Source organism: Scardinius erythrophthalmus (assembly GCF_964197995.2).
Source record: "Scardinius erythrophthalmus genome assembly, chromosome: 5".
In the NCBI taxonomy this organism is placed as follows: domain Eukaryota; kingdom Metazoa; phylum Chordata; class Actinopteri; order Cypriniformes; family Leuciscidae; genus Scardinius; species Scardinius erythrophthalmus.
Window position 1 is genome coordinate 12,760,466 of NC_138225.1, and position 27,501 is coordinate 12,787,966.

Sequence of the window (27,501 nt, forward strand, 5' to 3'; positions counted from 1 at the left end):
GATCTGATACCAAAAACAACCATAGTACTTTTAAATGCTAATTAACTTTACAGAAGTGTAGTTCAACATAATTTAAACTAGGCCTATAACATTTTAACAAGTTGATTAGGCATTGTTGCATTCGGTTCTTTATTTTGAACACATTCATACAGATTCAGGTTATGAAATTTATTTCAGAAGGCCTATTCAAGAGGTCTGACATGCCAAAGCTGTCAAATGAACATCTTACAATAAATACACCAAAATAAATATTAAATAAAAAAATAAATACGTATAAATCCAGACAGTAAACATTTCAGCAGCTTACAAACAGTGCACATTGAGGAAAACATATGTGGTTGTCAATTTTAACAACTTAAATTTTTTTCTTATACAATCCACATGGAGATTTAACCTCGATTACACTGACATTAAAGTTTTTAGGGAAGACGCTAAAGGTTTCATCCAAATTAATTTGGTCATACTAAATTCGTTCGTGCTGACGTTGCGGTGTTCTGTCCAATGGCGAAGAATTGGCTAATTAATATTCAGAAGCAAGCCTTCGCCATAGTAGTGTCCAGTTCATGGCGTCTTTCTCTTTCATCCTTAGGGATTGTCACCTGCGTCGCAGAGGTTTGTAGACACAAACTGCCATTCCAATCATGATCACCAACAGTGTGGACAGAACACTTAAAAGAAGAACTGCAGGAGAAGATAAAATAAACAAATCAAATAAATCTGCTGATATCTAGTGCAAAATACTATGGTGAAATCCACATGATTTTAAGCTTTTAAGTCCAATTTAGCAATGTACAAACGTCAGCATTTTAAAACTGAATCAGTGATAAACTGGGATGTCATGATGTATAACGTAATGACACTGGACAGGTTCACTCATTGTGAATGTGAAAGGCCTGACACAGGTTCAGTCGCGTGCGTGTTCATGTCTTACCCAAATTTTGCCTCAGCAGGACTTCGTAAGGTCTGTCATTTACTTTAGACTCTCCCAGTTGAGCATTTCCAGATTGGAAAAACGTTACGCAGCAAGCGATGAGAGAGACCAGGCGTGCTGACATTATCGCGAGTCAGTGTGAAGGATGCAACCGAACCCAATCCACTCAGCTCGACGCTGCTGTAAGGTCCTAACGCCGTCGGGTTTGAAGTTTAAACCAACATCAACATCCCAGTGGAGGCCCTTTGGTTTCAACTGATATTGTGCATTTAAAAAACTTGTCCGTAATAAATGTTTTTGAGGCAGACTTTTTACTATAAATCCGAATGATGATGCTCAGGAGAATAATTTTTGCACCCAATGCTGGTCACTCACTCTGCAATGCTTGATTCTGTTTAGTCAGTATTTTTATATAATTGCAAGATATTTGACCTTTCCTTGTTGCAACATGCTGGTGCTATGTCATATTACTCTGCATTCTATTTTCATACAGTATATTTTCGTAGAGTGTGGCCTTGGAGGACATAAGCATTCATTTTTATTTAGTCTTGTTGGTAAATTCATAGTTTTCTATGTTGTAATTTAGTTGTTTTTTGTACTAATAAGTTAGAACTTTTACACTACTCTGCAAGTTAGATAATAATTTCATTTAAGATCTATATTTCATGTTTATGTGTCCAGGTCATTATCACAAAATAAATCCCTTAACCAAGTTTTTTGCTGTAAGTGTGCAAAGATTGTTTTGCATGAGGCATTGTATGGTTGTTTTACCATAGAAATAGTTTACTTTTAGAATTACATTAATGTTAAATCTATATATTTTTTAAATAATAAAATAAATTCTGAATGATAGACCCATAGTGAAATGCTCCATGCTTTAGAACAGAGATTCCCAAATTTTTCTTGTCAGCAAAAACCTTTTGACCTAAATTATTTATTTGAAGGAGGCTACCCCTTTAGAAATGTAAGTAAAATATTGAAATCATTTAATAACGTATTTGCATTTTCACGGTTAGCTGATGTCGGTTAATAATCACAAACATGCTGGGGAAAAAAACAAATAAAATATTTCCATTATATACTGTGAGTGTCACTGGCCACTTTATTAGGTACACCTTGCTAGTACTAGATTGGACCTTTTGCCTTCAGAACTGCCTTAATTCTTCATGGCATAGATTCAACAAGGTGCTGCAAACATTCCTCAGAGATTTTGGTCCATATTGACATGATAGCATCTCGCAGTTGCTGTAGATTTGTCGGCTGCACATCCATGATGCAGATCTCCCATTCATTCCACCACATCCCAAACTCTATTGGATTGAGACCTGGTGACTGTGGAAGCAATCTGAGTATAGTCAACTCATTGTCATGTTCAAGAAACCATGATTTGCACTTTGTAACATGGCATATTATCCTGCTGGAAGTAGCCATCAGAAGACGGGTCATGAAAGGATGGACATGGTCAGCAACAATACTCAGGTAGGCTGTATTGTTTAAATGATGCTCAATTGGTACTAATGTCCCAAAGTGTGCCAAGAAAATACTGGAGGATGGATCCATGCACCAGGCACCAACAAGATATTTTCTCCCACAGAACTGCCCTCACTGGATATTTTCTCTTTTTTTGTCCATTCTCAGTGAACACTGGGGTGTGAAAATCCCAGTACATCAGCAGTTTCTGAAATACTCAGACCAGCCCGTTTAGTTAAGTGATTTAAGTCACTTAAATCAGCTTTCTTCCCCATTCTGATGCTCAGTTTAAACTTCAGCACATGCCTTGATCATGTCTACATGCCTAAATGCATTGGCTGATTAGATATTGCAAAGAGCCGTATGTCAAAGAGCAGTTGAACAGGCGTACCTAATAAAGTGGCCGGTGAGTGTAGGCCTATATACATTTTTTTTTTTTTTTTTTTACCTTTTCAACAACTGTTCATGAACTTTAGTTTGATAAATCCTGCTTTAGATTTCACCTCAACTTCACCTCATGAAACACTGTTATTGCAGGTCACATACAGTTTGTCACTCACTAGCCTTTTCCATGCAACTCTTGGTCTTTCATTTGGGTAATTAACAGAAGAGCACAGAGCCTGCAGGCCTTTTGTTAGGTTCCTCTGTAGTTGAATCTGAGGTCCACCTCTACTCCAGTCGCCTGCACTGAAGCCTTTGATCCATTCTGCGGCCTCTGCTAGAAGTGGCTGAATGTGGAATAGCATTATCTTTTCTCTATTCTCTCACCCCATACCTGAAACTGGCACAACTGAGCCGCGTATCCCAGAGCTGCGATTGGTGGCGATTGAAGATCTAGTCTTTAATAAAACATCTCATTTAAATGCCTGACACAATGCTGTTCTCTTACCCCTTGTGTGTTTGCAGATGCTGGATACTGCAGCTCAATGCAAATCAACATGTTAATTAAGGCGCAACAGCGCAAGGCTGTTCACACTAAGAGAACGAAGGTGGGAATCACATACAAATCCATAGCACTGGATGGATGGATGGATGGATAGATACGAATATTCAGTACAGCTTTATTAATTTTCCAGACATATAAGCAAAACTCTCTGCCACGACCTACAGTGCAGACATAGTATATGAACCACATTTTCAACTATCCATAATAAGACATTCATAGCAATTTAGTATTTGGTCACATCCAGAGTTCAGTAACATCCTCAGTTCTTTATTTGGAAAAAAACGTGGGAAGAAAATGAACACGTTACACATAGCTAGGATTTGGGCTCAAGTTCTGTTAGAGAATGAAAATTTCAAACAGTCATGTAGTCTTAGTTCCAAATGAGGAACAGAAGAAACCCTTATTTTTCTCATTTTTCCTTTTCTTGGTGAGGCACAATATCAATACAGGTTTACCAAAGTTTTGACATAAAGTAGCTACAATATTTAGGCAGAGTTAAGGCAGAAAACACCATAATGATTAAATCTTGACAACAGTTATTTCTGGAGAAGAAAATAAAAATGAGAGAGAAATGTGTATGAAGTTCTCTGTTCTCATTTTCTCATTGGCTGAATTTCTCACAATGAGGTAATCTCACTTGCATGTATCTCAGAAAACGTACGTGTATGACTTACAATGTAAAAAAAAAAAAATCTGAACTCTTCATTTTATAGGTAATCCTTAAAACAAAAACATCAACCTTTGTAAATTGCACAGCATGTTAAAATGAGCGACTATAACTTAAATTGAACGTCATTTTTCATTTTCCGTATTAAATCGAATTGTACATCACTTTCAAATAGATCATTTTTGATGGTAATTTCAAATGGACAGATCCCTGAAACTATGCAAAAGTTGCTCTTTACCCTTATAATAAATTCTTAGTTTGCTGTGGACACGTCACCCAATATATGTGGCCTTTTTATGCGAGTTGTGTTTTTCTCTCAGTGGTCTAACGTACCGGACTCAACCCCATACTGTCAGCGTGGATATCTGGCAGGGTTCTCTCCGGTCGCAGACATACAGCAAGGCGCTGAAATCGGATTGAAAACAACACGTGAACAACTTTTACCCATTTTATCTCCTCCTGAGATCTATGAGAATGTTTTTCAAGTGGAGTGGATGTAATGCATGTCTCACCTGTTTAAGAGAGCCCGGGGTCCACACGAGCTTGTACACCATGTATATGGGGATCCATATGAAAGAGGAAGCTCCGATGACAAAACCAACCGTGATGCTCCAGTCTGGGAACTTGTAGTCGAATAGCGTGAGGGGTTGAGGGTTCAGCAGTGAGCTGATAATAATGTACTGAAGAAATAAACAGGAAAAAAGTCACCATGAAATCAAAATGGACAATTCATATTTTTATGGAATATTGCAGTATTTGTTATAAATTATTTATCCATGCACATCATTATGTTTTTGCCCTCATAATCTTTAATTAAAATAATTTCCCCTTCCTCTTGCAGCAACATCTCTTCTCTGATGATGTGTTTATTGGCATGAGGGCTGGACAACCTGTCACTCACATGACATCACATCAATACCAAACCACAACGATCCAATCAATTCCCGGAAAAAATCAAGTCCCTACATTTTTTCTGGTCCGTGAAGCTGTTTCCATCGGATATACAGTCAAACCAAAAATTATTCAGACACCATATATAATTTAGTAGTGGTTGCAGGACACTATAGTTCATTTATGTAAGTGAGGATAGCAAAATAAAGTAAACTGTGACATATTATACCCAAAAAATCTTCATAGAGTGGACTACCAGTAAAATTGATAAAAATTTGGGACCAAAAATGATTCAGACACTTAAACCTGACCAAGTTTTGCATAAGTGTTTTTTTTATTTCATTGTTAATGTGACCTTTTTACACCACAGACTGAACAAAATTAAACATTGCTTGGTAATTGGTTGACCTAAATAGCTATTATCTATTTGTGTACTTTAATTTAACAGCTGACGGCTATTCAACCCAATTAATTTGTGAGACTGTCTAACAGAAGGATGGCCAAAACCAGTGGAATACCACAGTTCTTGTCATATTCTATTACCATATTCTAAACTATAGCGAATAAACTGTGATAATGTGAGAAATGTTGAAGGTGTCTGAATACATTTTGGTTCGACTGTAGGTCACAATAGAGAAGAAAAGACTATCGCTGCTTCTATTTCACGCTGACTTTAAAGATTTTAAAGTGTTTCTTCGAAATATATCATATATTATTAAGAGTCTTTAACAATGAGTTCAGTTTTGAATACTCTATAGGTCACTGCAGTCTCTGTGTGAGTTCAGGTGGATTGATATGTTTGAGAAGGCTCTAATCTGATTATTTTATTTTCCAAAGGTCCATATTATCCTGTAGGCCTGACACATTCCTATGTGGTCTATGGAGACTAGAAAATTGGTGGCCTTTGTGTCTTGAAGGAACAGAGACAAATGTCTTCTCTCCAGCATTTCAAATAATGTCTCAGAAGGTGAGACAGGCAGCCGTTTATCATGTTTTTTTTTGTAAAGAGTGAAAAAAGCAAAACAGGAAAACTATGATTGTGGAAATGTCAGCCGTGTGTGCCAGCTCAGGCCTGTTGGGATTAGCTATAATGCATACTAGGCTATAAGAGTGCATGCAGTTTGACATTTGCAGACTGGGAATTGTGAGCGTGTGGACAGGTGAGAGAATGAGATTATAAAGGTAATAAGGGTGGAAAGGAGGTTGTGGGTGCTTAAATAGTTTTGAGCGCATGAAAGATGACTTTAACATTTCACCGGTCGTCGCACTCTAAACAGCGGTGACACTTTGCACATACTGTACTGAATGATAAATCAGAACATCTTTGTTTAAACTTACAGCAAGAAATGCTGGGCTGATGGCAACCCAACATACTTTCCAGAACAATCCTGGAGTATATCCCAACATTGACTTGATATCATTGCTGAATCTGTTAATACCTGGAGAAAATGAAATAAATGAGTTTGTTTATTTTATATATTGAACAATTTGTTCATGCACACTTTGACATTATGTTAATATACCCAGCTAACGTGAAACATTCTCAGAACTTTCCTAACATTCTGGCAAGGTTCTTTCAAAGTTATGAACAAACGTAATGTTAATAGAACGTTCGTTCAGAGTTATTTGGTCTTTAATAATGTTCTTAAAACTTTAGCACACATTATCTATATGTCATTCATGGAAAGTTTCTCAGAAACATTTTGGTGTGATGTTCATCTTACATTTTTTAAAATGTTACTACTTTTTTCAGAGATTATTTTTTACAGAATTTTCCCATAATGTTTCCAAAATAGATTGTTGCCTTTACATTTGCATAACTAAAAAAAAAAAAAAATAATTTATAACATTTAAAAAACTGGACGTTTTGAACGTCAAGAGAACTTTTAGAACTTAATGGGAATGTTAGCAAAAGTTTCTCAGAACATATTTTTTTGTTAGCTAGGTATATATACAAATTGTAAAAAATTATTACAGTTTTGTTTTCTATGTTAATATATTTTAAAATGTAATTTATTTGAAAGCAGCTTAATGTCATTTTTTTGAGGAAACCAACATATGCTTTTCTTTGATGAATAGAAAGTTCAAAAGAACAGCATTCATTTGAAATAGAGTTTTTTAATGAATAAATCTTACCATAAAACCAGGATACTGCCGTGGCCTCCAGAAAAACTACAGCTATAATTGAAGAACCAACTCCAAATTCTTCCAGTAACTTTACCACATATGCACCACCCTTGCAAGAAAAAAAAAAGTTACATGATAAATGAATAAATATATTGCTGATTCAAACTCAGCACACCCCAATTAGAAATCACAAGGAGCAATTTTTAAGTATATTTATTTGGTGAAAACATAGATTTTGTAATGTTTATTATATCTCAACTGTCCTGCAAGATATGTAATCAAATTCTATATTCTATACTCTATTTTTATCATTTTGTGTTAAGATGCTGATATATTCTTATTGTATTGGTAAACTTAACTGAACGTAGGCAAACTGAAATCCAGAGGTTCATTGAAACTCACTTTAGTAAGGGTGCTGAGAGAGCCCAGAAAGCAAACAACTACCAGTCCAAGAACAAACAGCTCTCTCCGATTGGACAGGACATCTGGGTACTCATCCATTACAGCTGTGATTATGGCCTCTAGTCCACCAAACTGAGGTAGAATACACATATAGACAGAAGAAAAAACAATAACACAACCATATATTTACATTTATGTTTACAGCTTACAAGGCAGAACTGTATTGAAATGCATTTTTTCATTTTTATTCTACTTCTTTACAATGTTCAGTTCAGCTGGAATTGTTGTACAGACACCATTCAAACAGTTTTGTAGATCATTTCAGACTTTGATGTGCCATTTACTATTGTTTTATAAAAACTATCAAAATTGAAAGTCTCACACTGGCTTACATCAGCAATGATGTCACTAGTTGTGTCCCAATTCAGAGGCTGCAGCCTTTAAAGGTCGGACCAGGTGTTGTGAAATGGGACGTCTAGCCTATGGAGGACAGCTGGACTTGGACGTGTTTGAAGGAGCCTTCGAAGGATGCAGCCTCTGAATAGGGACACGGCTAATGTAGTAAGTGCATTAAATTGAGCATTTTACCTAAAACTTTAACGCTATTCTGTTGCGACCTCGGAAGCACTGGTATTTCTGTCTGTTTTTCTTTTTTTTATATCTATATAATTGATCAATTATATACTTCTGCTGACTGCACATGCATATTTTGTGCACATTTACAGGTATAGGTGTATATACATACAGTGCTGTCTAATCCAAGAGTAATCATCATCACAAAGAAGATGATGGCAAAGAAGGTCGACCCAACCATGTTTGCAATGGCTTCTGGATATGTAATGAAGAGGAGACTCGGTCCTAGAGGAGGTGGAGAAAGTCGAAAGATAGACTTGAAGTAAATGTAGAGAAGCTTTATTTGTAGGGCTGAAAGCCACTTACAAATTTGAAAGCCACAATAATTTAACTACACTATTAAGATAAGCAAAAGGGGAAGCTCACCTTTGTCCCTGGCTACGTCCTCAACGTTTACATTTCTCTGTTCAGCCATATATCCCAGGACAGTGAAAATAACAAATCCTGACACAAAACTTGTCAGGCAGTTCACCAGACTGGTTACAATAGCATCTCTGTACAAAACACATAAATAACTGATTTTTACATTTTCTTGCTTGACTGTGCAAAACTCATTATGGGTGGTTTCTATGGAGTTGCTATGCAGTTGCTCTGGGTGGTTGCTTATTGGCCCAAGTCTACATGATATTCTTGTCCTTATATGACTTGATCCCTTTAGATTGCCCACCTGCCTCCTCACAGTCTTACAGTAGTACGCAATTCAATTTCCCCTGACTCAACTATGCTGCCCATTCATCTTTTCAAACTGGCCTTAATTCTCAGGTCTAATCTTGTTTTTATATCATTTAGCCATGAGGCAAGGTATTTGTTTCAGTTCATCATGTGATTCATCAGAGCCCAGTTCATTTTGATGGCATTTCTCCTCAGTTAGAGGACACAGAGCCAAATGCAAATGAATGGTTAAGCTATAGATAGAATCAGAATTAAGAGTGAGCGGGAATCATATTGGTCAGAATTGGCAGGTCTGTTTTGTTACTAATACACAACAGTGTATCACTGAACCAAATGTTTGGGGTCAGTACAATTTTTTTGTATTATGCATTTAAGTACTGTGTAATAATATTTAACAACATGCACTTACTATAGGGTTAGGGTTAGGGTTAAGATTGGGGTTTGGTTTAGGGTTAGTTGCATGAAATTATGCATAATTTATAGCTATTACTACAGTAACATGTAACATGTGTAGCAAGGACAGGCTACCAATGTTTTCAAAGAAATTAATACTTTTATTCAGCAATGATGCATTAAACTGATCAAAAGTGACAGTAAAGATTTATAATGTTACAAAAGATTTCTATTTCAAATTAATGCTGTTCTTTTGAACTTTCTATTCATCAAATAACTTTGAAAAAAAGTATCACTGTTTCCCCAAAATATTAAGCTGCACAACTGTTTTCAACATTTATAATAAGAAGAAATGCACCACATCAGCATATTAGAATGATTTCTGAAGGATCATGTGACATGAAGACTGGAGTAATGATGCTGAAAATGTAGCTTTCCCATCACAGAAATAAATTACATTTTAAAATATATTAAAATAGAATCAAATGTTCATTTAAAATGTAATAAACACTTTTGTAAACAGTATTTTTGAACAGAAAAACAGTCTTGGTGAGCAATTAGCATCATTCTTTCAAAAACATAAAAAAAATCTCACCAACCCCACACTTTTGAACGGTAGTGTGTGTTTTAAGAATTACAAAGAATTAATTCACGATTCATGTATTAACTCAAGCAAAGAGTAGATATTATTCGTAATATCTTGAAAACAAACATTAAAGGGATAGTTCATTTTGAAATTAAATTTTGGTATGTTTTAGCTTACCTCAAGGGCATCCAAGATGTAGGTGTCTTTTTTTCCGCAGTAGTTTAAATTTTGATATTTTTAGGTCAAACCGTTCTTGTCTGACAGTCATAACATGCAGGTCTATGGTCACTGTCTCAAAGAGCATGCACAGAGTCCAAATTAAAACAATTCCACATCGTCCAAATTAAACAATTCCCCATCGTAAGTACACATTGATGGCCTAAGACACGAAACGAGCAGTTTGTGTGAGAAAACGAACAGTATTCATATCGTTTTTACCTCTTATAACACAGCCACGTCCAAGTGATCTGAGGGCGCGGGCGCTTCCTGCTGTGTGACATGTGCGCAGACTGGTGCATAGACATATATAGACAAGACGCCGCATTAAAGACATTCGTTCCAATGAACTGCCGTAGCCAAGGCGACATCTAGTGTATATATCTATGCACCAGTCTGCGCACACGTCACACACCCGATCACTTGGACGTGGCTGTGTTACAAGAGGTAAAAACGATATAAATACTGTTCGTTTTCTCACACAAACCGCTCGTTTCGTGTCTTAGGCCATCAATGTGTACTTACGATGGGGAATTGTTTAATTTGGACGATGGGGAATTGTTTTAATTTGGACTCTGTGCATGCTCTTTGAGGGGGTGACCATAGACCTGCATGTTATGACTGTCAGGCAAGAACGGTTTGACCTAAAAATATCAAAATTGAAACTACTGCGGAAAAAAAGACACCTACATCTTGGATGCCCTTGAGGTAAGCTAAAACATATCAAAATTTAATTTCAAAGTGAACTATCCCTTTAAGAACTCGTTGCAAATGCTGATGAATAGAAGTGGTTGAAAATTCCAGTAGATCAACGTAATGAGAATGAAGGTTATGTCTGTACCTGTAGCAGTTATTGTTGAAAGGATTGTAGCTGGATAGGGCAAGCAGGACGCCAAAACCAGGACCAAGAGAGAAGAAGATCTGCGCAGCTGCATCCACCCATACCTACAAAACATTAGACACAGTAAATGAGGTGTGGCTTCCGTAGAAACAAAAACAAGAAAATGGCTCAATAAATTGATCACAGTATGTAAGTAAAAATTTGAATAATCTTATACTAATAATTTAGAAAATTCCCTATGTTTCAATTTAGGACGTTGACATAACAGTATATAGGGAATATGCGGTGCTTGCTCACATCTGAAGATTTGTGTGAAGAGAAATGTGTGTGTGTGCATGAACGTGTCTCAATGAGTATGAGAGCCTTTCATGATGGAAAAAAATTCTAAACCAATTACGCATCTCATTAGCCCCTAGTGCTTTATTTTTTGCTTCTCATCACGGTTCTCTGCAGCGCTGCATCACCTTGCAAAGAGTACTGGGCTTATACAGCAAACATCACAGGGAAAGAAATATGGAGATGCAGTTTACATTGACACTTTATGTATATATCAAATATTAATTTATGTATCATTTCATTGATTTATTGACTTTATGAAATTTATGAAGAAATATGCCCTTTATGAAGTCAGCTCAGCTACTAGTGATTCATGAGTTTCATGACCAAATGCCTGAGGTCCTTTTTTATTACTTTTTAATAAACATGCATTTTGCCTTCAAAAGATTATGGCAGCAGATTTAAAAGGGAACATATAAGTGAAGGATGTCTAGAAACAACACAAACGAATATAACAATAAATCAGTGTTAGACACAAAGGGAAAAGAGAGAAAGCACTCACGCTGGTCTCCTGCAGTTTCTCCCATTTGGGATTGAGGTAGAACACCACTCCTTTCCACGCTCCGGGCAAAGTGGCACCACGGATCATAAGAATCAACAGCACTACATACGGGAGGGTGGCAGTCACCCATACTACCTGTGAGAGACATGGATGAGAGGATGTGGAATGTGCAATAAAACACACTTCATTTCGTTTTTAAGGACTCCGGAAGGACCTTTCCTGAAGTCTTGACTCCTTTCCACAGGCTGAAGTAGACAATGGTGAAGATGAGGAAGAGACAGAGCATGAGCTGCCAGCGAATGTATCCCACATTCCCAATCCCAGATGATTCATGAACTGCCAGGACATTCCTCCTGTTTTAAGATGGATTTATAAAGGTGCAGTCTGAAAATATTCATTATTATGCTCTCAGTGACCTGGACCACAAAGCAGATGCATTCAATACTTCAGTACAGTTTACTAAAATATACACTGCACTATAAAAAGGTTCTGAAATATAAGAAATAAATGTTGACACAATATAAAACATGAGAGTTAATTATGCTAAATCAACCATTATACACTCAACTAAAAAAAAAACTGTGTTTGCAGAGCAGTGGATTTGTTAAACCAAATGAGGAAAAGATGAAAAAAAATGTTGCAAAACTCTTATGAGATTCACTCTGGTGACAGTGCTGGGTAGTAACTGATAATATGTAATCTGGATTACGTAATCAGATTCAAAAAAATCATATAATTGTAATTACATTTTTATTGATTACATGATTACCGGTACTTAATATTCACAAAATGGCAGTAAATCATTCATAATTTATTGATTCTCACTCATTCTTATTTTTTGAGGCAGTTGCTTATGTACATTCTTTTTGTGTTTTATTTTGATTGTTTTTATTTTTAAAGTTTACATTTTTATGGTTTAATTAATAATTACATTTTCAGCAACTTGCAAACCCTTGTTTGGAAAACCATGACATAATGTTTAATGCACTTTTGTTGATGACAATGTTCAACATACGTTTTTGTTCTCTTTGTATTTTATATCACTATAGTACAAGATTATCCAATCAAAATCTAATAAACAAGTTAAGGCCGAAAGTAATCTAAAAGTAATCAAAGTCCGATTATATTACCTAAAATGTGTAATGTAGTAGATTACATTACTAACTTCAATTTTCATCATGTAATTTGTATTCAGTAATGGGCTTCGATTTGTAGTAATCTACTCAGCACTGTGTGTGTGTGTATATATATGAAGAGTTCAGATGCAAAAGCCTCTAAGTGCCATCTGAAATCTTCTTATAGAATTATCATTTTTATCAAGCTTGTATATTTAAGTTCAGTAATTTCACTTAAATGACAATTAATAGGTAATTTGCATTGCCATTTAAGTGAAATTACTGAATTTAAATATACAAGCTTGATAAAAAATATCATTCTAGAAGAAAATTTCAGATGGCACTTAGAGGCTTTTGCATCTGAACTCTTCATATATATATATGTATATGCTGTTCCACCTTTTCCACTATGATTTATAGTAGTCTACATTTGCAACATTTTCATCTATAATGCTGTTTTTCCCCCCGTCATTTCTTTTTGCTACATCTATCCCTCATTTTCTTTCCCTCTCCTGCTTCTTTCTCTGTCATTTTTTGCTCCCTTTCAGTGCAGACACTTACGTGCACTTACGTGTAAAACTCCTCGGCAGGTGAGCGTGAATAGTTTGTCCAGGTCACATTGTCTTTTCCAAAGTAGTTCGTGCAGTTTTCTGTGTTCCATTCATTATCGCAGCTGGTCCAGGGCAGAGTGCTGCTGAAGGAGGAGTAGAAGTAGAACAGAGCCCAGGCGATGATGGTGTTATAGTAGAAGGACACATACAGTGCAATGATGCAGATGGCGAAACCAATACCTGACAGAGAAGGGGAAATGATCTCAGTGTTTTGTTTCATATCCATCCAGACTTGCAAAAAATTGCAATATCGTATATGAGACAGAATTAGATTATATGTATCTTACCTTTAAAAATAGGGCAAATATGTTTCCATATGGATATGGCACCTGTTCTGTGGAACTGTCCCAGAGCTAACTCCATGTAGAAAAGTGGCACCCCACCGAATATAGCCATCAGGACATAAGGAATGAGAAATGCACCTGAAGAACAGAATTAGAACAGGTCTTTTTTCCTTCACAACAATAAGTGAGATCAACAAGGGGGAATTTGCAGACTTTAAACAAGCGTATTAAAAACAAGTATACTTAAAACATTCCTTTAACTAAATGTTGTTCTGTATGTCGATGAAGCCTGTTCCATTTCATATAATAGGCTACTTTTAAAAAGAAAAATGGGTAGAGGAACTATATGTTTATACCGGTACATTTGTGGTCTGACACTTATTGATCTCAGTTTCTGCACAGATTAAATCATGAATAACTTTTGCATGATTGATGACTGCAGCTGGCAGTATCTGCTTCACAGGTGTACTGAGGTAGAAGTTTATATAAACAGAATTATAATAGAACTTATAATAGAAACAAAAAACACATCTTTATTGAATCTGGTCAGTCTGTATCGTATAGAATGCACTGTATGAATGGATATCTGGTAGAAACATGGTTTGGAAACCATGAAAGTGAGTAAAAAACAACAACATTTTCCCCCAACTTTCTACTTTTAAGTTTGTTACATAATTTTTATTACAAATAAAGGCTATTAGATCAAATATTATATCTTATGTTGCTTTCAGATAGCTTATTAAAAATATTGGGTTTGTTTTCTCCCTACACTGTAAAATAAATCATTAATGATGATGATGGATGGAAACAACACTTTTAACAAATTTAATTTCGACTCGATTTTAATGAGGGGGGGTTTCAAAGTGGATGAGAGGTTGTGGCGTTGACATCACTTTGATTTTGCTTACATTTTAGAAACCTAACCTTTCAATTTTAGCAGGCTGAAAATGTTTAGTGTAAGAAATGTTCAGAAAACAGTTTCTGTTGCTTATTTGGAAGCTAAGAGGTTTTGTAAAATGCTTAAAATGAACACACAAAAATAAATTTCAGCACCGTGGACAGTTCACTCGCCCAATAAGACTGACACCTGCACTTAATCAATGTTTTACTTGTCATTAGACACAATTTAATGTTTTTGTGACTTATTAGTAGCCTACTGCATAATGTAACTGACATTTAATTAAAGTATAAATACAAACTTTTCATAAAGTAAAAACCTTACCTCCGCCGTTTTGATAGCAGATATATGGAAATCTCCAAACATTTCCGAGGTCTACCGCAAACCCAATTACCGATAAAAGAAAATCCATTTTTTTGCTCCATTTATCGCGGGATTCTGTCTGAATGATAACGGGCACCGGGTTGCTGTTGTACCCGGCGTTGTTTGGAGGACCCGGGGCGCAGAGGTTCCCGTGAGCGATCACTTGCTCTTGGTGCGGCATCTTCGGTGGTCCGGTGACTTGGCAAACTGCAGAAGTACTAATAGACTAAGTAAGAAATGGCTTTTGCGAGTTTTTCCAAAGGTAAAAAGTAGTAAGAATAGTTTTTTTTAAATTATTATGCTCGACGTGCGGTCAAAAGAGTGTGTGCGGGGGACCGCAGCATGCTGCTGTGGTTGATTTCCCTGCTGGTGGGAGTAAGAGCTTCAGGATTAACCAAGAGTCCCCCACCTGAGCGCGAGAGCTTGTGATCGAATGAGATTACACACGGGAGCTGCGCGCGACACCATCACTCACCCCTGACATCCCGCGCGCACAGCACTGATATCATTCAAGTGGACTTGAGTCCTCAAGCGCGCTTGAGTCCTCAACAAATATTGCTCTATTTGTCAACGTAATAATGACAATATTATGAAGAAGATGAAATAAAAGTATGCCAACTGTGTAATTTTAATGGAAATATTATTGTTTCAGAAATACCATTTATGTTTTATAAATTAATTAATTTAGCCTAATACTTTCTTAATGACCCCTGCTGGAATTAAAGCTGATAGGTCTCTAACAAACCAGGTACTGTTCATACTTAAGATTATAAAGATGATCATAGTAGATGTGCTCAACCAGATAGATTTTTACCATCAAAACCAGTTAATGATTAGTCAGAAACCAGCTAGCATGCACTGTAAATAGCCTACATTTAAACACATTAAACATTTTTTTGTCTTAAAAATGTCTTGGGCATCATGATGGTGTCAAAGTTTTAAACTTTAGTGATAAGTTTTAATTTAATTACTGATGAAGAAAACTATAATAACTTATCAAGTAGGCTACAACCGACAGAGATTATTAGAAAGTTAAACAAAGATGGAAAGATTTTCCAACAGAACCTTCATTCTGTTTATTAATTTTTACTGAACCTGTGTCATGATTTGGTGACAGAATCAAACTTACATGCGGCATATAAATGACAATAACCAAAAGGGCTAGGAACAAATAAAATAAAAAATCCTAATTAAAGCACCCATAGTATAATCAATAATACACATTTATGTATGGGAATTAGACATGAATATTTGGGAAATAAGTCTCCTTTAAATAGCGGAGAATTTTTTCCCAGTTTAAAGTAAAAAAAAAAAATTCTTAATAACACGTGATACTTGGTAGATTGTTACTTTAATCGAAATCAGGTGCCTGACAAGCAAAGTAAAAAAATATATGATATTCTAATTTCAGGGTGTTTTTTAGTGTTAAAACTGGAGATGAGATTGTTTTTGTTTACTCAAGTTGTTGATTGTCTTCACCTATCTTGTATACCTTGCATTAGGCCACTGTATTGGATGAAGAATGGATTGTGATGCTTCAGACCCATGTTATTTTGACAGCAGAGCAGTGTGAATAACATTTTGAGTTTCTCTGGCTTCCTGAGCAGACAGATGTAATATTATTTACAGGAGATCCAGGAGAGTGTATCTGCTCTGTGGTCTAACTGTCCTCGTTAGGTAAACCTAATAAAAAGAGTTTGAAATCAAATCCACAGCTTTTAGCGCGGACTAATCGAAAAAATCCTAACTAAATATAGAGACTGCAGTAATAGTGTAGGCCAGTGGCCAGAGAGTGCAGCAAATAAAGTTAGACTCTCAAAATTGAAGCCTCCATCAGGCTTGGATCAAGAGAAAAAAAAGTCCAGATTCATAAGACAGGTGCGACTGCATATGCACATTTATTGCTATTCATTACCATATATTAATGGTAATATATAACATATATATTACAAATATACTGCAATTAATTGCAGCTTCATAAGTTGTAACAGCAGAAAATAATTAATACCTACTTTAAATGTAGTGATGCATTATTGTTGATTTCTGGGATATAAGTGGTTCGGCATTCCCCTTGGTTCGCCTCCGTGGCGCAGCCATCCTGCAAATATGGTGGAATCACTTGATTTAAAAAATGTACACTTGCAGGAGAAATAATCATGTCTGTATATGTTTTTAATCTTGCGTCTCAGTTTGTAGTGAAAATAACCTCAGGCGACTTCAGTATTATTACATTTGAAGTGGATCAGAAAAGTTCATCAAGTTGTCCTGAGACAAGAACGGCTATTGTTCAAAATTCATGTATAACTTTGATGAAAGGTTTTGATCCACTTCAAATGTCAACTACAGTAATATTACTGTAATACTACAGCTGTGTTCATCTTGCTGCTAGACTGTTTTGTACATTGTAACAAACTATTTTTTATTAGAAGAAGTTTAAAATGTTGAGTAGCTGTGTGATAAGAGAGATGAAATACAATCACCCAGTCATTTTTATATTTATATCATTTAAATTTACATTAAGACACCATTACCACCTATGAAAGCAAACTCACAATTAACTACAGCTTTTAGTTCTAGAATAATTCTTACAGGAACTAGTTTGAAACCATTTCCTGTAATCTTTGACAATTAAATATCTTCTCTCACTTGAGAGGTTATTTAACTGTAACTTGAACTTGTCATTGGAGAAAAAAGACCCTATTTGTCTGCAGTTCTGTAACAAAATCCGACAATGACATTATTTTCATCCTTGCTTTGCTATTTAAAGCCTTATATGTCATTGCCCGGTACTGATGCTCCTCCTTAAACCAAGACCACTCCTTTTTATATGTTATTTACACGAGGCACATATCTGCAACCTATACATGCAGGATTTTTCAACCAATTGAGTTTATTCATTGGCCATGTAGGTCTTGGCCTAGTTGTGTAATGGATAAACATGACTTATAAACCAAGCATGGATCATTTGAGTTCTTATTGGGTCGTGTTCAAAATGAAACAATACCTGAAAGCTGCATTCTACATGAGTAATGGATTGCATGATTGAAGCTGCTTTGGATAAAAAGTATCTGCTAAAAGGCTGCTAACTGCATCAGGCCAATGTAATAGGAAGTTATTTTGGCACTTGTACAGGGGCTTTCACAGTGCAAACTACATCTCCCATAGCTAAAATAAACCAGAACCTTTAGGGTGGCTTGCCAGTTTGCTAAGATTTATTCGTAGTCAATATATAAGTACTTACTCCAGAGTCATTCAAATGAAGTCATGTTTAATATATGAATTGATCTCTTGCTGTTGAGTTAGAGGAACATCAAAGCAATGAATTAAAGTATTATGGATCATCAGAACCTGATACTTCTTACAGTCAAGGTTGATTCTTGCCAAGCATAAGCTGATATATTTACAATATATTCACACATGCTTTGATGTTAAATGTGACATAAAACTCAACCTTTCATATGTTCCAGGCAGGGACAATTTAGATGTTTCTCCTGTGATTACTAAGGGTAAAATGTAAGAACGGGGAGCTGAGATCAGGTTAAAAGGGCAGCTCAGTCCCGGAGCGTAACAGACCCCCTGCGATGAAGCCTATGCAAGTTCGCTGGGTGCTGCTGTCAGGGGGAGTTTATGTGTGCGGTTAAAAGAACATCAGGCTGACAGGGACTCCCTCAACATGCCTTGCTGCCCATCAGTGAATGTCTACTTGGATCACTCAGGGCCGTAAGCAGAGTGCTGCTGAACGGCAGACTGACAGCTGCTTTATCGTGTCAACACAAGGATGAAGTCCAGAACCAGCTGTTGCTTGTTGTTGCGGCATGTTATTCATTAGTTCGTGTCTTTTGCACTAGTCTACCTGAATGATGATAAGCATCATAGACTTCTTTCTTACTGTTTGTATGTACTTTTTTCTCCCTTTTACCTACACTCTTCATAGTGGAAAAATGTAAATGTAATGTTATATCAAGAGTAGCCAACTCTTGATTTTTCTAACACATGATTTCCTAATACACCATACCATAAGTATGACATTAACAACCATAAGTACTCAAATGACCTTTTGTAATTCCTACACCTCAACGCAGTATAAAAATGCAATATATCATGGATTTTTTGGGAAAAAAAATGATTAATGATAATTTTCCTGATAAACAAACAAGTTTTGATGCGTTTATTCTCCCAATAATCTCTGCTCAAAGCAAATAAGGATTCGCCTGATGAGTTAACAAGGCTTTCTCTCAGTCATTAAAGGGTTAGTTCACCCAAAAATGAAAATTCTGTCAGTAATTACTCACCCTCATGTTGTTCCAACCCCGTAAGACTTTCGTTCATCTTCAGAACACAAATTAAGATATTTTTGATGAAATCTGAGAGCTGGATCACTCCTCCACAGGCTTATGGACACCTTAACTTGCTGGTCCAGAAAATGTATTAAAGACATTGTTAATATAGTCCAAGTGACTCCAGTGGCTCAATCTTAAGTTTATAAAGCGACGAGAATACTTTTTGTGTGCAAAAACAAACAAAAATAACGACTTTATTCCACTTTTCATTTCCTTCTCTCTGGACCTCGAGTTTTTTTAACGTAGTGTTTAAGCGTAGCGCGTCTGTGTTTCACGTCACCACGTATCACACATGACCAGAGTCGCCCAATAGTGAGCCTACGTGGTGACGTGCAACACAGACGCGCTACGCTTAAACACTACGTAAAAAGACTCGAGGTCCAGAGAGAAGGAAAGGAAAAGTGGAATAAAGTCGTTATTTTTTTTTATTTTTTTTTGCACACAAAAAGTATTCTTGTCGCTTTATAAACTTAAGATTGAGCCACTGGAGTCACTTGGACTATATTAACAATGTCTTTAATACATTTTCGGGCCAGCAAGTTAACGTGTCCATAAGCCTGCAGGAGGACTGATCCAGCTCTCAGATTTCATCAAAAATATCTTAAATTGTGTTCCGAAGATGAACGAAAGTCTTACGCGGTTGGAACAACATGAGGGTGAGTAATTACTGACAGAATTTTCATTTTTGGGTGAACTAACCCTTTAAATAAGCAAGCAATCGTGAGATGCTAACCCAGACAGCAACACAGTGTCGGCCCAGATCCGGGCCACATATATGGATTCCACACATACCAGATGTGGGCCGGATCTGGGCCGACACTGTGTTGCTGTGTGGGAAGTCATGCCGTAGGCCTCGTGAAGTCATTCAGGCAGGATCTTGTCATTAGCTTTACTGCTCTCATAAAAAAAGCATCATCATACTGAAGTACTCTCCTCCCGCTGCTTTAAGCCCTTCGTGAGAGAGCAATCCATTCTTAGCACACTTACACACAGAGAAGCAGCTGATAACTCAATACATTCAAAAGAGCACAAGCCTTTCACCTTCTCATCAAGCTTTTCATCTGCATTTTGTGCACTGCCCCACGGGGGATTGTTCACAGCCACCTCTGACATAATGTGACCCATTATCTTCAGAAAATAAGCCTGACTCCATAATGTGACATATCTGCAATTGAAGTAAATGAATCAGGAACTCAAATATAAGATTTCTTTATTTTTTTTACTTCAGTAAAAATAAAAATGAACAACATTGAAAAAAATGGTTCTTTAAAGGTTCCCTTTAGTTCTATTTAGAACAATTTCACATTAAATAACCCTTTTATGATAGAATGGTTTGTGTTAGAGTTTAGGGTTCTTACTTCCCGCCCTTTTGTTGTTTAAATCTGTAAGTGTCAAAGAAAATTCAAAGCCACTTCTTTATTGATTTTCTGGAGCTCAACCATCCATCCACACAGACTGTCAAAATACTTTTAACATGTACTAGATCCTTCTTCAACTTTGGAATTGTAACATGGTTTCCTAATCACACTGTCCTTTTTTTTATATAGTTTTTAAACAGAACATGTAATTGTGAACAGCTCTGGTCAGTTGAGGATAGTTCTCCGTTTAGCAAGTAAGTAAAAGAGAAATTAAATTTATGATCCATTTTGTTATAGTTTTCAATTATTACTTGGGTTTATGCATAAACACGTCCAGTCACAAAAACATTAAAGCTATCCCACGACATTACTTTTTCCTTGTTACATACTGTCCATTCACAATGGCTACCTTCATAAACAAGTGGAACAGACAAAATGTAACTGTAAACTTGTCTATTTCTAGCCAGACAGATCTTGTCACACCTCACAACCTCATCGTCTAGAGAGAAACTGCCACTCAATTACATCACAATACACTCATAATGATGGACGTACAGTATAGACATAGAGGATCTCAGGAACTTGGCCTTCATTACATCTGTTTAGTGTTTCTATTTTGTGTTTTATTTCACGTTTAATGCCAAATATATTTATATGTGTGTGTGTGTGTGTGTGTGTGTGTGTGTGTGTGTGTGTGTTTAAAAAAGGTTCTTCATAACACCATTAAGGTTCTGTCTAGCACTTTGGTTCTTTATGGAAACTTATAATTTAGTATTCTATTTATCATCCTTTTTGGATTTGGTTCTTCTGTTGTTACAAGCTGTTTAGAACCATTATTCTTTACGTCGACATAAAATGGAAGTTGAGATAGCCTTTTCTTCCCTATTGTGAAGTATATCCAAGTGAAACAGCTTCTCGAACAAGAAAAAAATGTAGGGTGGGATTTGATTTCCATCAGGAATTGATTGGATCGTTGTGGTTTGCTATTGCTGTAATGTCATGTGAGTGACAGATTGTCCCGCCCTCACACCAGTAAACACATCGTCAGAGATATTTAGATAAAAAAGATTATGAGGGCACATATATTCCATGTGCATGGATAAATAATATAACGATTCAGCATTACTGAAATAAGCCATTTCCTGATGAACTCCTTTTGTCATGGAAATGTGAGTAGTGTGTATGATAGAGTAGACATAACTGTGGTTTATTATTGTATATTTCAGAATTGTTGACATAAGTGATGTGCCATTTCTTGGCAGCTTCATTTGCCAGCTGTCTTTTGTGTGTGTGTGTGTGTGTGTGTGTGTGTGTGTGTGTGTGTGTGTGTGTGACATGGTGCACACTCGCTTGGAAAATACACTTATCCATACACAAAGCCAAGTTGCCAGTAAGTGTCATTTACAATTAGTATGTTAGTGTAATCGATTGCCATCTTTCGCATTAAGAAAGCACAATTTACTTTGAAAACTGTAAAAAGCTATTTGACATGAAATATTGTCCTTTTTGAAACAAGGTCCATATCAGAGCTTTGGTGCAGTGCTCATGCGCAGAAAAAAAAACCTACTGGCTCATGGGGACCCATATTCGAGTCTGACATGGGTCATATCCCGATAGATCCCTTGGTCTCTTTCTCACCCTTACTTTCCACTTTTCTATAAAATAAAGCCACAAAAAGTTATCAAAAATGCCGTCCGTTTTGCCTAGCCTATATAGGCCTATAACATCATAATGCGTCATTTTTAGGCATAGGGTTTTATTTTGAGGTATAAGAGTTATGTAAGAGATATTAGAGTTATGATATGTATGATAGCTCTTCTCTGCAGTTGCATTTGTCAGACAATTCAATTATGTTTTTAATAGGAGACTGTGAAGGCCCCTGGAGAAGGAAATACACACTACTGGCAGAACATATCGACAGTCTTGGGCTGCCAAGTGATGTGTGGTGTCTTCATTCAGACTTGCATGGTAAAGAGGCTCCTAAGCTTGACTGAACGAACCTGGAATAATTATTAAGGTATTGAATCAAAGGATCAGTGTGTGATACAATGTTATTTTTATAATTTGAGAAACTTAATGGAGCTCTCAGCATAATAGGAAATTAAAAAGGTTCTCCTATCAAATCAAGGCTATAAAATCCTTTTTGAATCTTTTGTGTAGAGGTGTTGTTGAATTAATTTAATGTTTTATTAAAATCTATCTATCTATCTATCTATCTATCTATCTATCTATCTATCTATCTATCTATCTATCTATCTATCTATCTATCTATCCATCTATCTATCTATCAGTCTGTCTGTCTGTCTGTCTGTCTGTCTGTCTGTCTATCTTGCATGGATTCAACTTTTTGCCTGTTGATTTTGCTCTTCCAGTTCATAAGTCATGTGCACCGAGGTGAAAACTGGATTTGTCTGGCCTCCTGTCCACCTAAATCGACCCTATCTTCTCTTGCCAGCTCAATCTACATGACAGCTTTCTGCTTTAGGTCTGCCCTCACCTGTACGATCATCATCACTGTGTCAATCAATCTTTCTGATATACAATATCAGCCTGTGGGAACACAGCAGCATGATCTAACTTCCTGCTCTTTCTGGAATCTTTTATTGTGCTGTCATGGGAAATATGGATCTCTGTTTTATCTTTTTTTTTTTTTTTTTTTTTTTTTTTTTTATTTCTACATTATGGAGTAATATACTTTTTTTTTTTAAATGTTCATTTATTTGTATATTTTGTGATTACTTATATTTATCAGCAGTTTTAATATTTTGAGGCATAAGACACACTGTTATATTTGCTCATTGGTGTTTTAAGGTCACCACCTAGTGGACACTACCATGTATTGCAAGTTTTCAAGAAATTGTTTTATGTCCTCTGTTCTAAACAACTTTAATTTTATTGAATTCCTCTGAAATACGTCATGGATTTGGCTAGGGTGTTTTTTTCTGTTTGAAATAACTATTTTAAAGGATCAAATAATGTTCTGTTCTCATAACCGTTTAACCATAATCTCATATCTAATTTCATAATCTGTGATATAGGATAAGTAAAGTCCAGCAAAATTTCTTTTAATGCCGTTGGAAAAATAGAATTATGATAACTGTGTAAATTAACTGTGCTTTTTATTTTCACACACACACACACACACACACACACACACACACACACACACACACACACACACACACACACACACACAAAAACCCTGTAGTAAAATGTAACGTTATGCATTCACTTGACATGCAATGTTCTTTAGAATCATACTAGGCCTATTATGAATGATTATATACTGCAGTATGTGGCACAAGTGATTTCCACTTTCCATCTCTGTTACTGTGAACAGCTGTGCACCTTAATTGACATGCTGATTTTGTAATTCCTTAAAGCATCCAGAGACTTTCAAGACATTTAAAAACACATCTGTAGAAAAATTCACAATGCAACAACTGATTTTCAGATTTTCAACCCAAGCTGGGACCGAGATGGGTCTTGTGCATGTTGCCCACTTGGGTCCCTCAAGAGCAATCCTACATGAAATCCATCTGGGCAATTAACATGGAGCCATTATGGAACTAGCGGACAATCCTAAATGGGGCCTATTTTTCAGCCCATTTCAGACCCATTTGGGCCCCATATACAAATGTTGTCTGGGCCCCTTTATATTGTTACAATGACGGTATATATGTAAATGAACAATGTTTGCTCATTCTCCATGCTAACTGGACCAAGAAATTCACATTTATTTGTCACCAAAAATCCGCTGGATTATGCAAAACGCATCATCCGGCAGACTTTTGAATTCTCCACTGCTTTCATGGAAAGATTATACTTCCGCATTCATATCCCCGAACACAGACAGTCGGATCGACAAAGGGTTATAACAGAACAGTTATTGTAAGGGTATGTTTATCAATGAAAACAGTATTGTACTAGGCCTATGTCGACTCTTTAAACAGCATTATTGTAAAAATTGAATAATTTTGCAACAGCTTTCTTACCTGTACGTGATGGCAACAACGTTTTGCTTCAAGGGATTGGACGAAACTGACAAGAATGGCAGATCCTTTCAGTTTTCCCCTCCTTTTGGCCTAAAACACAGTTTTCGTGGTCACCCAGTTTGAAATGTTGACTACAAAACACAGAGGTATTTCAGACTGATCGTCACGATGTTCTCTTCATATTTACGATTCTTTGCAGCCTTTAGCCACTGCCTACAACGCACTGGATCCTTCACTGGAAACCAAAAGTAACCCACTCCCGGTTTACTCGTTGAATTCTTGCACCCGGGAACAAGTTGACTAAAAGTTTGCAAAGAAGTAGGGGTATAACGATACCCTCATGTCATGATTCGATACATATCACAATACTGAAATAGATACGATATTATTGCGATACTCCAAGACATATGGTAAAAGGTTAACAAAAAAATTGACTGTTGATTAAAATGCTAAAATGTATTGGGGGTGGAAATGAATAGGCTTGGACTTGGTGCTGGTAACCCAATGCACAGGACAATGGTGACACCAGAATAAAAATATTCATGATTCTGAAGCTGAAAATACAGAATTATTTTAGACAAATACGGTTGCTCAGTCACTGACTAGATTTATTTAAAATAATGTAGGCCACTTTTTACTGGTAACAAAAGACATTTGGCATTATCAGGACCCATAAATATTCCCCCATTGCATTATTGTATATTATATATTCAACATTTCTATAGTGGTTTAATGTAGTTCTGACACTAAAACTGTAAACCTGAATTTTTCTCACACAGTATTTTCATTTTGGGTGAACTATACACAATACAGAGTGCATCTGAAGCATCACAATACGTGATTGCATCTGAAGCACATGTGCAACTATTCCAATCCTGAATTCTGCAACGTCACCCAGTGACATGTGACGGTGTACTGCGGAAGCTAAAAAGTATACCCAAAGCATAGCTTCTGTGTCTTCAGCAAGCACTCTCTGTTACTGTTCGTCCTATTTGGTGTTTGTTTGAACTGAATAAGCGGTTCAGGTCCTGTGTGAGCTGCATGGAAGTGGAGCATGCGCGGTCAGCTCTCTTTACGACAATGAGTAGGTCTTGACACGTGTTGTCTAACTCCAATAGAGTTCAGAATGTCTTTAAATGCCAATCCCAAAATAATTCCTTCGTTAATAATTAGTTACACAGAATTTTATTATATTAAATATTAAAAGGGTGGTTCGGGATTTTTGACATCGGACCTCATTTTTAAGTCAGCCTGGTTGTTATTCATCAGTGGAGACATTTTTTTTTTTAAAAATTATCCAGTCCTTATATTTGGATAGTTAGCCGATGCTAGGCTAGCGCGAGTCAAGGGTAGATGTTAGCCAGCCATTAAAAACCGTTTTACCCACTCCACAGTGCACCAAACGCAAATCAATTATAACACTAGACTATCGATGCAAATGTCCGTTGAGAGAATAATGTTAGAAATCAAACTTACCTTTCATCACATTGCATTAGTTATAATTTGTTCCCTGTAATCATAAGCCTTGTCTACAGCAGCAGCGGAGTGATATTGATTACCTAGGCAACCGAGTGAGCCGGTACACACATGTACTGCACACCATAGACATGTATAGAAAGGCTAGATGGCTCAAGGCGGAGTCAGCTGTGTCGTCACTTGGCGGCCATCTTAGGTCAGGAGACTGCGCTGCTGCTCCCTGCTGCTGTGGACGGAAGGTGAGTGACATACGCCAACTAAAATGCTCGTAACTTGCTGAAATCTGGACGGATTTACAAACGGTTTGGTTTCTTACAAACGTTATTAACGTGGCTATAATTCTGAGTGCTTAAACATTTTGAACATAATTATTCATATGTATGCAGTATAATAGCTACATCTCTGACGTTTATAACAAACCAAACCGTTTGAAAATCGGTTGAAAATTGAGCAAGTTATGGTTATTTAAAAGTACATGCACCATGTTATGAGTGAGCGAGCATCCTGTCGTAAGATGGCCGCCGTGTGCGGATGTCGAGCTCCATTGGCCAGCAGCGCGGACGAGACATCTAGCCTTTATATGATATCTATGCTGCACACACTGTAGTGCGCTTCTTTTCTGTGTTTACTTTTTGCCGCATTACTAACTGGAGCAAAGTAAAATTCCGCAGCTGCTGAGAAACTAGTTCCTTTTGGATCATTGAGATGAAAGGTAAGTTTGATTTCTAACATTATTCTCTCAACGGACATTTGCATCGATAGTCTAGTGTTATAATTGATTTGCGTTTGGTGCACTGTGGAGTGGGTAAAACGTTTTTTAATGGCTGGCTAACATCTACCCTTGACTCGCGCTAGCCTAGCATCGGCTAACTATCCAAATATAAGGACTGGATAATTTTTTTTTAAAAATGTCTCCACTGATGAATAACAACCAGGCTGACTTAAAAATGAGGTCCGATGTCAAAAATCCCGAACCACCCCTTTAATCAAAAATGCTTCACACCTTCACAAAATCCACACACCCAACCCAAAATCCACACATTTAACACCCTAAAAATGACAATATTATTTATAAGAAGTTTATTTAATTCACAGCTTATATAGTGTTCTGACCTCGACAACCCAACTGCATTTTACCGTAAACTTGTGACTAACGTTAGTTAACTTACTAAAGAAGGCGCAATCGATTGTTTGCTGAGGGTCAGGTTGGGTCAGGACTCCAACATTAACACACTGACATCATATTGTATTCAGAATATAAAATATTTTTTTATCTCGAATGATCTCGTTTTCATAGAGACAGACGCGGTGTGCACGGAGGGGAGGGGCTGTGTGTGTGTGTATGTGAGAGAGACGCGTGAGTGACAGAGAGACGGAGGGAGAGCAGAGAAAGGAAATGCAGCTGAACGAATAAGCTGCGTGTTTTAAATAGCGTTAAAAAAAAAAAA

The 27,501-nt window shown here is 36.6% G+C and overlaps 1 protein-coding gene across 1 annotated transcript; it reads right to left on the bottom strand.

Moving 5' to 3' along the window:
* Nucleotides 1-3,443: 3,443 nt before the first annotated feature.
* Nucleotides 3,444-26,200, bottom strand: slc6a4b (solute carrier family 6 member 4b). Its single transcript, XM_081366079.1, has 15 exons — nt 26,054-26,200; nt 24,578-24,667; nt 16,897-16,982; nt 13,627-13,761; nt 13,300-13,519; nt 11,828-11,966; nt 11,614-11,748; nt 10,776-10,879; nt 8,434-8,561; nt 8,180-8,292; nt 7,435-7,566; nt 7,042-7,141; nt 6,244-6,344; nt 4,527-4,694; nt 3,444-4,419 (listed from the first exon to the last, which is right to left on the bottom strand). The coding sequence occupies exons 4-15, from the start codon at nt 13,733-13,735 to the stop codon at nt 4,339-4,341; spliced, it is 1,530 nt and encodes a 509-aa protein (XP_081222205.1). The 5' UTR covers nt 13,736-13,761; nt 16,897-16,982; nt 24,578-24,667; nt 26,054-26,200; the 3' UTR covers nt 3,444-4,338.
* Between the last annotated feature and the right edge of the window lie 1,301 nt (nt 26,201-27,501).